We start from the raw sequence: 14,036 nt of genomic DNA on the forward strand, positions 1-14,036 counted from the left end.
TGCCAGCTTTGACATAACAGAAGTAATGTCCACTGTGACAAGTCACACTGTCATGAACCAGCCCAGCATAGAAGGCATATACCAATGATTCCCTATAGGGTTGAGACATGTATGGCTGGAAGGGACTCAGGTTAACTCACTTCCCTCATTTCCCTGTCCTTGTTGTCACCTGTGAACTCTGAGAAGAGATTTAACACCATTAGGAGGACCTCTGAGGCAGCTTGCCCAGTCATGATCTTGGAAGTTTTCATCTTCTGACAATGGCCACATTGGTAGGCCTTTTCCCTACACAGCTCTTCCTCCTTCACTAAATCCTCCAAGGCTTGTTTCACACCCTGAGATGCTGGCAAGTTCATTTCTTCACTGGCATTAGAACATCTTCCTTTGGAATACCAGCATCTAGTGAAGACCAGCTGAGCCATCTAGCCTGGTGAAGGGAGAAGTGGGCATTTACGGAGGGAAAGGATCCTTCTGCCTGCTCACAGGACTCCAGTACCATATGTGGAAGCTCCCTGGGGACATGGAGGCTGCTAAGCTTCTCTCAGAAGGTGAGTCTCACAGTAAGTCAATATAGCTTACATGTCCTCAACCAAGGCTGTTAGCTCTGGAGTCTATCTGTGATCTTGTTCTTCCACAGATCCTGCCCTGTTATCTCCTGACCAACCAGCCCAGCATCAGGATGAAGTTCAGGTGTCAGTAGAGCTGGCTGCCAGGGGGAAGCACAGTCTGAGGTGGGAGAAATCCCATGGTGTGGGAGATTGGCTCCAGAACATGGGTACCAGCTGCTACCGGAGCTCCACCCTGCAGTGTCTGACACACCCCCCCTCTTATCAACTACATGCTGTCCCAGGTTCACTCTTGTAGGAGGAAGCCACTTGTTCTTCCCAGCTGTCTGGCCATCTTAGACCCAAAATAATCCTACAGAAACCATATTATTTAAATCACTGCTTGGCCCATTAGCTCTAGCTTCTTATTCACTAACTCTTACATATTAATTTAACCCATTTCTATTGATCTGTGTATTGCCACATGGCAGTGGCTTACCAGCAAAGTTTGGCATGTCTGACTCTGGCAGCAGCTCCATGGCATCTCTCTAACTCCTCCCTCCTTCTCCTATGCTATAGGTTATTCATTAACCAATAATAGCAACACATAGAAGGACCTCCCATACCACACTCTGAGCTACTATCACCAGGAAGGCTACATGATGTGTGCTATAGAAACTTATGTGACCCAGAGTCTCCTTTACTCCAGGGATGCCATCCAGTCCTCAGAGGAGTTGACTGCTGCCTTCCACAATCATAGGCAGGAAGATGCCCTTGAGTTTCTGATGTTCACCTTGAATGCCATGCATACATCCTATCTGCAATGAAGCAAGCACTTGGGATATACATCTGAGAAGAGCTCCCTGACCTAGCATTTACTCTGCTCTGCTGTACCCAGAACAGTAATAAAGGAGTTATCCATAGGCAGAAAAACAAAAAGCAACAAAGTCTGTATGAACATAGTGGATAAACAAATAACATAGTGAATTGATCTATCCAAGAGCAAGGATAATACTATGGGAAGAAGGTTGTTTACTTTGCTTAGGAAGGGAAAAAAGAGGAACTAGGCTTCAATGCTTCACAAGGAGATGAAATCCATATGATTGTGTCAACTTGGTGAGTTAATCTGGCCATCACCTCAAGAAGTAACTTAGGCATGGGCTGATGGCATTACATAAATGCCACTATATCTAACTAGATTTTTTTTAAATAATTAAATTTATTTATTTTCACATACTAATCTCAATTTCCCCTCCCTCCTCTACACCCACTCTCCCCTTTTCTCCAACACTCCACAATCTGCTCATCTGAGAGGGTAAAGCCTTCTCTGGGATGTCAACTAAATTTGTTCCGTCAGCCCATTGAGGCAGGACCAACCCCCCCCCCCCCCCGCCCCTGCCCTGCCTCTTGTGCTGAGACTGAGCAAGGTGTCTCTCAATAGAGAATGGGCTCCACAAAATCAGTTCATGCATTAGAGTTAGATCCTGGTCCCACTGCCAGTGGCCACAATTTCCAAAGAAATGAGGAGACAACAAAATCCCAAATGTTTTAATTGTGGTACAATAGGACATCTGAGAAGAGATTGTAGACAAGGGATTCCTAGGAATAATATCTCCTCTGGGAATGGCAAGAATAGGAGGACTCAGCCTTCAGGTATATGTAGGAAGTGTGGCAAAGGTTGACATTGGACCAATAAATGTTCAACAAAAGACAAGACAATCCAATACCTTCAGGAAACTCCTCAGGGGGCTTCTTGTAGGCCCCCATGATAAACGTGGTATAATCATTTCCAGTTACTGTGGAAAACAAGTCTCACCAGGAAAATCTAAAAATCCAGCGCCTACTGTAAAAAAGCATACTGGTCTGAATGATGGAATAGACATGGAGGATGAATCAAAAACTCCAGTAGGACATAGGAAGCATATATTCTGGCAGACTTCTATAAATGATCAAAGACCAAAGCTAAGAGTGTGTATAGATGTCATTGTTATTGAAGACTTGATAGACACAGATGCAGATGTAAGTATCATTACTCCAGAATCTTGGCATCCAAATTGACCTCTTCAAGAGGCAGGTGTTCAGTTCCTAGGAATTGAAACCTTATCTCAAGTGAAACAAAGAATGAGATAGGTTGAATATATAGGGCCAGAAGGACATAGAGGAAGGCTCAGGCCATATGTAGCTAATCTTGCAGTAAATTTGTGAGGTCATGACCTATTGTAGCAATGGAATGCTCAGATTAACATTCCTGCAGCTCCCCCAAAACTCATGTTTCTGGGGAAGATATTAGAAGATGTTATAGACAAAGGTCACCAGCCATTCATACTTACAAGAACACAAAGCAATTGACAAACCTTCAGAGGTACTAATGGCCCTACCTTTAAAATGGTTAACTGAGAAACCAGTATGAGTTAAACAGTGGCCTTTAACAAAAGAAAAGCTGCAGACTTTAGAATAGCTGGTGCAAGAGCAACTAGATGCTCACCATATTGAAGAATCTACTAGCCCTTGAATTCTCCTGTATTTGTTGTTGAAAAGAAATCTAGAAAATGGAGAATGGCGACAGATCTTAGAGCTATCAAGAAGGTTATTCAACCTATGGGCCCTCCACAATCTGGGATTCCTCTGCCTTCTGTATCAAAAGGGCGGCCTCTCCTAGTTATTGATTTAAAGGATTGTTTCTTCACTATACTTTTACAAGAAAAGGCTAGAGAAAAATTTGCCTTCACGGTGTCTACTTACAATAATTCTCGGCCTACTAGGAGAACCAATGGACCATCCTCTCACAGAAAATGCTCAATAGCCCCACCCTGTGCCAATACTTTGTCAGTCAGCCACTGAAAATAATACGTAAGCATTTTCCTAAGTCTACCATTTCCTAAATCTACCATTACATGGATAACATTTTGTTATGAGATTCAAATTCAGTTACTTTAAAAAAAATGTTTGAAAAAGTAAAAGTTTTGCCTAAATGGGAATTACAAATTGCCCCTAAAAAGATTCAAAGAGGAAATTCTGTTAATTATGTAGGTTACAGAATATGTTTACAGAAAATTAGAACACAAAAGGCACAAATTTGGAGAAACCGATTGCAGACTTTAATGACTGTCAAAGATTGTTAGGAGATATTTCCAGTCTACGACTGGCTGTTGGGATAACAGCTAATCTAATAATTCATTGAAACAAAATCTTAGATGGTGACAAAGACTTAAATAGTCCCATAGAATTAACAGATGAAGTGAAAAAGGAATTGATAATTGTTGAGGAGAAATTACAGGAGGTACACATAGATAGGATGAATCCAAATCTTAATTGTATTCTAAGTCATATTGTCTTCCAGAATTTCTCCTACAGAAATTTTAATACAGAGGGATGTTATTATCTTAAAATAGATCTTTTACCACATAAACCAAGTAAAAAGTTAAAAACTTATGTGGAAAAAGTCTTTGAATTAATTATAAAAGGTAAATTGAGACTACCTCAGTTAGCAGTATACACCCAACAGAGATTATAGTGTTTTTTACTACTAATAAAATAAAAAAGTTATGAAAAGACAATGAACCGTGGCAAAGAACTTGTGTTATTTTTTTGGGGAGAAATTAATAGCAATTATCCTAAAAGTGATAGACTTAGCCTTATAAAGAGAACTTCTTGGATTCTTCTCCAAACTACGTGATGCACCAATATCTGGAGCCTGCTTATTTTATACTGATGCAAATAAATCAGGGAAGGCAGGTTACAAATCAAAAGAATTAAGGAAGGTGGAACTAAGCACTTATAATTCTGTCTAGAAGGCAATATTATATGCTATTTTTATGGTACTAAGAGATTTTAAAGAATCTCTTAATATAGTTACTGATTCACAATATGCAAAAAGAGTTGTCCTACATATTAAGACCACTAAATTTATACCAGATAATACAAAATTAACTATCAGAGATTTAAAAAAGGAAAAATCAAATGGGATAATAATTTAGTGAGAACTTCTTCACACTAATAATAATAGTAGGTAGTAGAGTGAATACTTGTGAGTTATTACTTATGGATAAATTTACATTAGTATAGTTTTTGTATATTGATGAAGTTCAAATTATACTTGTTTCTGATTACAATATTTGTGAACTTATGCAAAGTTATTCTGTCAGATTGTATGCATGCACGTTTCTACCTCTGTTTAAGACATTTTGTATATTGATACAGTTTTTAGGATATATTTTCATATTGCATTATATACTATTCTTACCTCTGATCAAGATACTTATACATTGTTTACATTTTGAGTTCATTGTCTTTGTTTGCTACACATTTGTTTACAATTTATTTAATATTTTGATATAAAGTCTTAGTCTTTAAGTTATGCAGGTATTACATATTATAGGTTAATAGTTATTCATGTTTTTTATACATATAGTCAGATTAATTAGGATCTTCAGATACATAGAAATTGTATTCTGCCTAGATAGGTAATCTTCAACTACTTCAAGGATCTGTAAAACATAGCATTTAAGTAACTTAGGGTTCTGTTGACACGAGATATGATTGCTCCTGACAGCACTAATCTATTCCCAAGAGAATGTTGAGCACCGAAGACACTCCCCACCCTTCTCTCCCTTCCTTCTACTCCCCTCCCTCTTTCCCTTTCCCACCGCATCCACACTACCATCCTTGCTCTGCTTGCTTCCCCCTCCCCTACCTTTACCTCTCTCTCCTTGTACCTTTCATGCTACCTCCATCTTGGCCGTTGTCTCTAACTACCCCACGCACACCAGCCCAGGTAGAGAACATGCTCAAAGTCAGTGTCTTACTTAGCGTTTCTATTGCTGCAATGAAATACTATGACCCAAATGCAAGTTGGGGAGGAAAGGGTTTATTCAGCTTATGCCTCTATATTGCTGTCCACCATTGAAGAAGTCAGTACAGGAACTCAAACAGGGCAGGATCCTGGAGGCAGGAGCTGACACAGAAGCCTTGGAGAGGAGCTGCTTTCTGGCTTGCTTTCCCTAGCTTATTCAACCTGCTTTTTTTTTTTTTTTTTTTTTTTTTTTTTTTTTTTATAGAACCCAGGGCCAACAGCTCAAGGCTGATACCACCCACTTGGGCTGGACCTTCCCTCATTGAGTCACTAATTGAGAAAATGCCCTACAGCACTAGTATGTGGTTAATCACAGCTGATTCTTCAGCCTCTGCTAACCAGAACCACAGAATCTTTATTCAAAATAACAAAAGGCTTTGCGAGAATCTTTAAACTTTCCTCTGAAACTTCACAAGCCAGGCCTTAGTCTTCTGGTTGCTCTTAACATTCTTGAGTTTCAAGGTCCTAACGAACACCCCCACTGAGCTCTTAACACTCAGTTATTCTTCTAGCCCAAAGTCCCAAAGTCATTCCACAATTATCCCCAAATCATGACCAGGGTTGTCCCAGCAACACCCCAGTATACTGGTACCAGGTTTTCTTAGGGTTTCTTCTATTCCATAACCAAAAAGCAAGTTTGGGAGGGAAGGGTCCAAGAATAAAAATATAAAAATGTGGACTCCAGAAATAGGAATGTAAAAATAAAGAAATATGATGAAGTTATAAGCCTAGGAGAATGAGAACAGAGTGTCAGCAGCTTTCTTAGCAGCTTGAGGATTAACTATTCACAGTGGGTTACTCCACTTTATAACCCATAGCTCTATTTACAAGGCCAAAGCATCTCTCCTCAAACCGAGAGCTAGCCTACGGATATGAGTCAACTTTTAGAAAATAGTTATATGACCTCTGGGTTAGGCATTATCCCTGCTATGTTAAACCGGCAGCATCAAGCAGATGGCAAGGGCTTCAGGAAACACCACCTGAGGTTAAGTACACACAGTTTAACTAAAAAACTGTTAATGGAGATTGTAAAGTAAGGCGATCTGTATCTGAGATTTACCTTAAAATTGTAAAAATTTCTTTGTTCAGACCTACTGCTTGGTGCCTAGTATAAAAGAGTGGATTCAGAAACCTGCCTTTGCCGCAGCCTTACCTCCCCACCCCAAAAAAATCTGGCTGTGGTCTCAGCTGATAACTTTTTGTGCCCCATGGAGATTTTTTATTTAATTTTTAAAAATTTTTTTCCTGGATTCTGGAATAAAGTTTGTGTCTGGTTTATTAGACGTTGGTGGTCTGTCCCTATCTTTGCGCAATCCTCCTGAATCCAACAGGAGGAGTGGGTTTACTCAGCTTACTCTACGTTGCTGTTTACCTCTGAAGGACATCAGGACAGGAACTTAAAAGGAGCAGGTTCCTAGAGGCAGGAGCTGAAGCAGAGGCCTTGGAGAAGTGCTGCTTCCTGGCTTGCTGTCCCTGGCTTTCTCAGAGGGCTTTCTTATAGAACCCAGGGCCATCAGCCCAGGGATAGCACCACTCACCATGGCTGGGACCCTCCCCCATTGATCAGGAATTGAGAAAATGCCTTACAGCTGGATCTCAGGGAGGCATTTTGTCAACTAAGCTCCTTCCTCTCTGGTGACTCTAGCTTGGGTCAAGGTAACACACAAAATCCACCAGCACTGTCAGGATGGTTCAAAGGATCTTGCCTCAGAAACAAACACAACAGTAGCCTTTGCTACCTAAACATTCATCTTATCTTTTTGAAGTGGGAGTCAGCAAGATTTTTGAAGGGAATCAGTACAGTTTATACCACAAAGTAAACTCCAGGGAACCCTAGCCTAGGACTTAGACCTATTTCATGATAAACACTAATTATCTTAGAATTTTTGTTTAAATATTCATTATTCTAATTTTAATCATTTTGTGAAACTTATTACCAGACTTCTTCCACCTTCTTATTTATTACTATTATTATTATTACTATTATTATTGTTGTTGTTGTTTGAGACACGGTTTCTCTATGTGTAATTCTGGCTTTCCTGAAACTATCTCTGTAGTCCAAATTGGCCTCTAACTCACAGAGATCCATCAGCCTCTGCCTCACCGAAGCTGAGATTAAAGGTATATGCCACCACCACCTGCCTAATTTTGGCCCTTTCTTAGGGAGTAAAACAAAGCAGACAAACAAACAAAAAACAAACAAAACAACAACAAAAAAAAGGAGAAAAACAAAAAAAGAAAAGAAAAGAAACCACACAAGGAAAGTGCCAAGTGCTGGCAAAGGTGGAAGCTGGAGACCTGGATGTGGGATTCCTCACTAGCTGGATGGCATAAAGGCACCAGTATGCTGGTTTGTAGGCAGGGCCCAGAGGCCACGTTGAGTTATGGGTTGGCACCTTAAACCCTTCAGTAAGGCACCAAGACCCTTCCCCTGCCTGAGATCTCCTCACCTGAGATGGCCAGGAGCTCCTACAGTCAGAGGCTGCCTTAATCACAGATTATGTCCCCCTCTTCAGGGTCCTGCATGTGAGGTCCCCTAGAAGTCAAAGTTCAGCAGCTCTGTTGAGTGGGGGAGGAGAGGTCTCTCTGAAATACTGCAGGGAGGAGGAGGCGTCAAAAGGAAATGTGGATTTGGGGGAATCTAACCAAACACCTATTTTCCACGGCAAGCCAAAGAAAGGTCCGTGATTGTCCTAGCCTACCAGCCATGGGGGAGACAGTAACATTTGTTTGTTTTTCTTCACAGATGTCATCTATCTTATCGTTGATTATACCTCCTTTTTGCTTTAAGAAAATTGAAATCCCCTACCCAGGGAATAAGACCAAAAGAAAAAACAAAACAAAACAAGATTGCCCTAGGCCTGAGTGTGGAAAGGATGAACTTCTCCCAACTCTCTTCATATATTCTTGCCTCACCAAATTCCAAAGACCTAACAGCAACCCTGCACGCATGAATGCCTCTTGTCCACTGCAAAATACTTCCCACCTGGCCAGCACCCTAACTAATCTACTGGCTACACCTCTCCTGGCTACACCTCTCCTGATTAATAACTCTCTGGCACGGCCATCTCTGTAAATCTGTACATAATTCAAACTAGTCAACCGGCACCTTCCACGAGGACACAGGTTCACCACGCACCCTTTCTCCTCAAAAAACATGACTCTCATAGCCTAGCTGGTTCACTGTGGTGTGCTGAGTTAGCTGTGTGCTTCTGCCTTGTGGTGGGAAGATATTTTACTGTTTGATCTCATACCTCTCTGGTGTGGGGATGTATAAGACAGGGATCTCTTACTCAGGAGTGGGGTTACTAGGGAGTGATCAGGATAGAGGGATGCTTGAACCATGAAGCATCTGAGAAGCCTGCTTAGAGCAACTTGTGTGCAGATTGACAGCCAGAGGCCAGCAGCCTTGCCAGTGCCTGGGAAGCACAGCTGTACTTCTGGGCGACAAGTTTGACCTTGAAAATCTAAGTGAAGGAACAAAGGGTCTGGAGGTCAAAGGGAGAAGAAATATTTGAGAAACATCCTCCCCCTGTTTCACTCCAGCTCCCAAGAGCAAATTGTTGTCTCCAGAGTGTCAAACGTAAGGTTAGTTCTGTGAAATTAGGCTTTCTCTTTTCTCACCTAAGATGTGGACTAGAGGCATGTCGTCTTCCTACCTTAAAGATCCTGGGTAGAGGTGGATCGTCCTGCCTCAAATTAAGGAAAAAAAAATCTCTTACAGGTGGCCGCCATGTTTGGATTTTAGATAGTTTCAGATGTAGTTACCTCGACAATCAAGGATAGGGTTGAGGGAAAACAGTCATTTAGGGAACAAGCAAACAAGCTGCAGAAAGGAATGTTACCACAGGGGCATTGCCTCTGCCATCTTGGAAGCTAGTTCAAAACCAGGGTCCTGTCCATTTGTTGCCCCACCCACCACTGAAGTGAAAGTCTTGGCGCGCACGTCTACAGACCTTTCTGCTTTGGCTGTTGTGTAGATTTGTCTTAAAAGGAACGCCAAACTTTGAGGTGGGAAGATGGAAGGCTTTAACTTTCATCATGACTCCGGAAGACATACACCTGATGGGATTTTTTTTTTTTTTTTAAATTTGCTTTTTTGAGACAGGGTTCCAGCCCTGGCTGCCCTGAAACTCACAGAGATACCCTGCCTCTGCCTCCTGAGTGCTCGGATTAAAGGTGCGAGCCACCAACTCCAGGCTTTGATTGGGATTGTAAGGAGAAAAGACACACCTTTACTCTGGGCCACACCTTCTGTTGGAAGCCTACTTAAGAACCTGGAAGAAGGAAGCTTTTGACTTTTCCTGCTTGCTCCTACCCTGCTAGCAAGTCCATTCGTCCTCTGGCGTCAGAGACTCTTCCTTTGGGATGTCAGCATCTGATGAAGACCAGCGGAGCCAGCTAGCCTGCTTAAATGAAGAAGTGAGCTTCTACGAGAGGGAAAGCATCCTGCCTGCTGAAAGGACACCAGTTCCATATATGGAGAAGGACGCTGGGGACATAGAGTCTGCTAAGCTGTTCTTAGAAGGTGAGTCCCACAGTAAGTCAATATAGCTTACATGTCCTCAACCAAGGCTGTTAGCTCTGGAGTCTATCTGTGATCTTGTTCTCCCACAGATCCTGCCCTGTCATCTCCTGACCAACCAGCCCAGCATCAAGATGAAGCTCAGGTGTCAGCAGCAGAGCTGGCTGCCAGGGGGAAGCACAGTCTGAGGTGGGAGAAGCCCTATGACGTGGGAGCTGGGCTCCAGAACACGGGGAACAGCTGCTACCTGAATGCTGCCCTGCAGTGCCTGACACACACACCACCTCTTGTCAACTGCCTGCTGTCCTGGGAGCACTCTCAGAAACGTTGTAACCAAGGAAGCTGCATGATGTGTGCTATGAAATATCACGTGTCCCGCAGTCTCCTCCGCGCGAGGGGTGTCATGCGGCCTTCAAGGGCGCTGACTGGTGCCTTCCATAAGGACAAGCAGGAAGATGCCCATGAGTTTCTGATGTTCATCTTGAATGCCATGCACACATCCTGTCTCCAAGAAAGCAAGGACTCGGGGTCCACATCTGAGCACAGCACCCTCATCCGTGAGATATTTGGAGGCTCCTGGAGATCTCAGATCAAGTGTCACCGCTGCCAGGAAACCACAAACATTTTAGAGCCTTTCCTTGACATCACCCTGGATATCAAAGCAGCTCAGAGTGTGGAGCAAGCCTTGGAGGCTTTAGTAAAGGAGGAAGAGCTGAGTGGGGAAAATGCCTACCACTGCGGCCACTGTCAGGAGAAGACGGCAGCTTCCAAGACTCTGACTGTGCAGGATGCCCCAAAGGTTCTCCTGCTGGTGTTGAATCGCTTCTCAGAGTTCACAGGTGACAACAAGACCAGGGAAGTGAGCTACCCTGAGTCCCTTTATTTCCAGCCATACGTATCTCAGTCCAGTGGAGGCCCATTGGTGTATGCCCTGTATGCTGTGCTGGTCCATAATGGTCAGACTTGTCATAGCGGCCATTACTTTTGTTATGTCAAAGCTGGCAATGGCCAATGGTATGAGATGGATGATTGTACTGTCAACAGATGTGATGTGATTTTGGTCCTGAGGCAGCCTGCCTATGTGCTCTTCTACATCCAGCAGACTGCTCTCACAGGGAGTGCTGTGGATGCTCCCACGGGCAGAGTAAGCAGGGATCTTTGCCCAGAATCCCAGGTAGGAACATCCGGGCAGAGAATGACCAGCAGAGGGTTCACCATAGAAATGTCAGAGCCGCTAGATTTCACAAAGGAAAGAGATACCAACGATTTCTTAGACCAGTGCAATATGTTTTCTGACTACCCAAGCCTGTGGTGAATCTTGGCAAAACCGGATTCACTCTGTCAGCCAAATGGAGTTGTGATTCTCCAGTCCACATACAGAGAGTGAACTGGGGGAGGCACCATCCCCATCACGACAGGAAGAATCACCCCGGTCAACATTCTGCCAGGCTTCTGTCTCATCTGGGGATCGATCACGGACACACTGGGCAGCTCTGTAGTGAGGGTGGTAGACCAAGATCTAAGAAGCAGATAAACTAAGGTAGGAGGCATCTGGCTGTTTTCTAGGTCTCACCTCACTCCCTGCCCCTGGGATCTGTGATCTTGAAGGTAACTTTGGAGAGAGAGAGAGAGAGATGGGAACCTGTGCTCTAGGCAGGACAGAATTTCTCACCCTGAAGGTTCACTCCACCTTCCCCTGTGTCCTCCACTGTTGTTCCTGCGACCCTAGGAAAGTCACTTTGGACATGAAAGAGACCGCTCAGAGATCTGGTCTAGTTAACCCTCAGTAGTCTTTTGTATTTGGGAGGTGATGTCTTGTAGCGCCCCCTACTGGAGCTCATGGACCCAAAGTAGGGTAGATGCTGCCACCCACAAGTTTTATATTTAGGATTTCCTCTCAGCCAAGGAGGTGCTGGCCAGACCCACTTTTAAAGCTAATTCCTTTTTAAAAACCTTTCTCTCGGTTTTACTGAATAGAACACATTGGGGGGATAGTTTTATTCATTGTGTTTGAACTACAGTTCTTTTACCAAATAAAATCTGTTACTTGACACTCTCTGTCCTTATTTATTTGTTTGTTTGTTTGTTTGTTTGTTTATTTTTGAGACAGGGTTTTCTGTAGCTTTGGAGCCTATCCTGTAACTAGGTCTTGTAGACCAGGCTGGTCTTGAACTCACAGAAATTCGCCTGCCTCTGCCTCCCGAGTGCTAGGATTAAAGGCCTGCGCCACCACTGCCCGGCTTCTCTGTCCTTTCTTTTGTCTTGAAGGATAATTGATATTGAATATTATTCAAATTGAAGTATTTCCTGAAAATTTACCTCATGTATATTGAAACTAGTTCACCTGCCAGAATTAGTTACTAATTCTGGATTTCTACTCAGCCGCGGAGTGGCTTCCCCAAACTGACTTACACTAAACTTTGCAGCTAGTGAAACGGTGGATGGCTTCCTTGAGTCTTTTTTTTTTTTCACCTGAATTGCAACCGTCCCCCGTCCGCCCGCCCCCCCCCCCCCCCCCCCCCCCCGCCACTAAACAGCAGTTGATTCTTTTGTCCACCTTGTATGGAAATAGCTTTTCTCTTAGCCTTACCAAACAGCTCATCTTGGCAGGAATCAGAGATTTAGAGAAAACCACAAGTGTCATAAAACATGTCTTCTGTCTTAAGACACTTGGCTCCAATGCTTACACCAACAGCTTTAGGGGAGTGAAAAGAATCTGCGTGGATTCGGATGCTCCTCTCCAGAATGGATAAGGAGTTGACTGTAATCTCTCACGTTCCCGTCCAAATGGCAACAGTGCTGAGAACTCCTCCCATGCCTTGACTCACATCTCCATCGTCGGCATCACCTCAGTGTGGACTCTGAAGTGTGCTGCTGAGAAGCACTCTCGAAAGGTTCACCTGTCCTTTCCATTGCCACCATTGGGAACCTTTATAAGATCCTTTAGATGCAGGGCGGTGGTGGCGCACACCTTTAATCCCAGCACTCGGGAGGCAGAGGCAGGCGGATCTCTGTGAGTTCGAGACCAGCCTGGTCTACAAGAGCTAGTTCCAGGACAGGCACCAAAGCTACAGAGAAGCCTTGTCTCAAAAAACAAAACAAAACAAAAGAATCCTTTAGATGACCTCAATGTTCATAACTATCTTGTTGTCAAATGGTGTGACATTATTAACTTATAGCATTAACTATCCTAGTAATTATGTATATACAGGGCTTTTCTTGTGGATCACATGGGGTTATTCACACTACCAATGTATGGTTCAATAACTTACTGCAAACTCTAGTGGCTCAACCTACCTCATCAGATGCCACACAGACACTGTGCACACCTACATCCACCTTGTGGTCATAAGACCACTGCGAGGTAGGACAATCTGTACAGCTCCCTGTCCAAACAAGTGCTGTCTTGCTGAACCTTTGGCCTGATTGACATTCTGAAATCTAGCTACAACTATCACAAAGTATGTCACTCTGGGCATTCAAGCTCAGTTACCCTAGTTGACAGAAGCAAAATAAAAGCAGTTAGTCAAATCATAACAAGCAGAGAGTCCGTGGTTGTACATTTTCAGATGGGGTTTACTGAGTCGGGTGTCCTGTGAACTTATCTTCCAGGGCCTGGAGTCAGAGTCAAATGGCTGGTGGGCACCAAGATGGATGCCCGGCATAAAATGGAGCTTTTCTAGCCGTACCACCCCCAACTTTCAACCCTGAATGGAGACAATGCCTCATCTCTTCCTGAGGAGCGAATGGCTGTTGGCAGTTATTAGAGACAGCGATATCATTTCTTCTAATGGTGTAAACACTGGAGGACTAGCGTGTGGGAGAATGGGTTCTGAAGGGAAGGCAGGAGGTTGCTAGGATGGGGAAAATATGATAATAATAATACATTGTATATAAGTATGAAACTATAAAAATAGATTTTAAAAGAAAAATAGCACTGTGATACACATTTGTCTTCAGAGCTTCATCAAGTGGGGATCAGAGATAGGAGCTTGGGCAACATGAGCTGAAATCACGCTGCAGATGAGAAGCGTTGTCTTAAGAAGATCAAAGAGGAAGGCATCTCGACTAACAAAACACACCTGTTGGCATTTTTATATGATTAAACTCTCAG

At 43.3% G+C, this 14,036-nt stretch overlaps 1 protein-coding gene across 1 annotated transcript; it reads left to right on the forward strand.

Moving 5' to 3' along the window:
- Positions 1-1,959: 1,959 nt before the first annotated feature.
- LOC126498835 (ubiquitin carboxyl-terminal hydrolase 17-like protein B) lies at positions 1,960-11,952 on the forward strand. Its single transcript, XM_050137765.1, has 2 exons — positions 1,960-9,925; positions 10,015-11,952. Exons 1-2 carry the CDS (start codon positions 9,766-9,768, stop codon positions 11,235-11,237), a joined length of 1,383 nt encoding a protein of 460 aa, XP_049993722.1. The 5' UTR covers positions 1,960-9,765; the 3' UTR covers positions 11,238-11,952.
- Positions 11,953-14,036: the final 2,084 nt, after the last annotated feature.

This window comes from Alexandromys fortis, unplaced genomic scaffold, assembly GCF_014885135.2.
Source record: "Alexandromys fortis isolate MF-2015 unplaced genomic scaffold, M_Fortis_MF-2015_v1.1 scaffold_3, whole genome shotgun sequence".
Taxonomy (NCBI): Eukaryota; Metazoa; Chordata; class Mammalia; order Rodentia; family Cricetidae; genus Alexandromys; species Alexandromys fortis.

Bases quoted from the DNA above. Each gene is read 5' to 3' on its own strand.
- LOC126498835 (XM_050137765.1), top strand. From the start codon at position 9,766: ATGTCAGCATCTGATGAAGACCAGCGGAGCCAGCTAGCCTGCTTAAAT. The intron at 9,926-10,014 runs GTGAGTCCCACA...GTTCTCCCACAG, and splicing joins TGCTAAGCTGTTCTTAGAAG to ATCCTGCCCTGTCATCTCCT.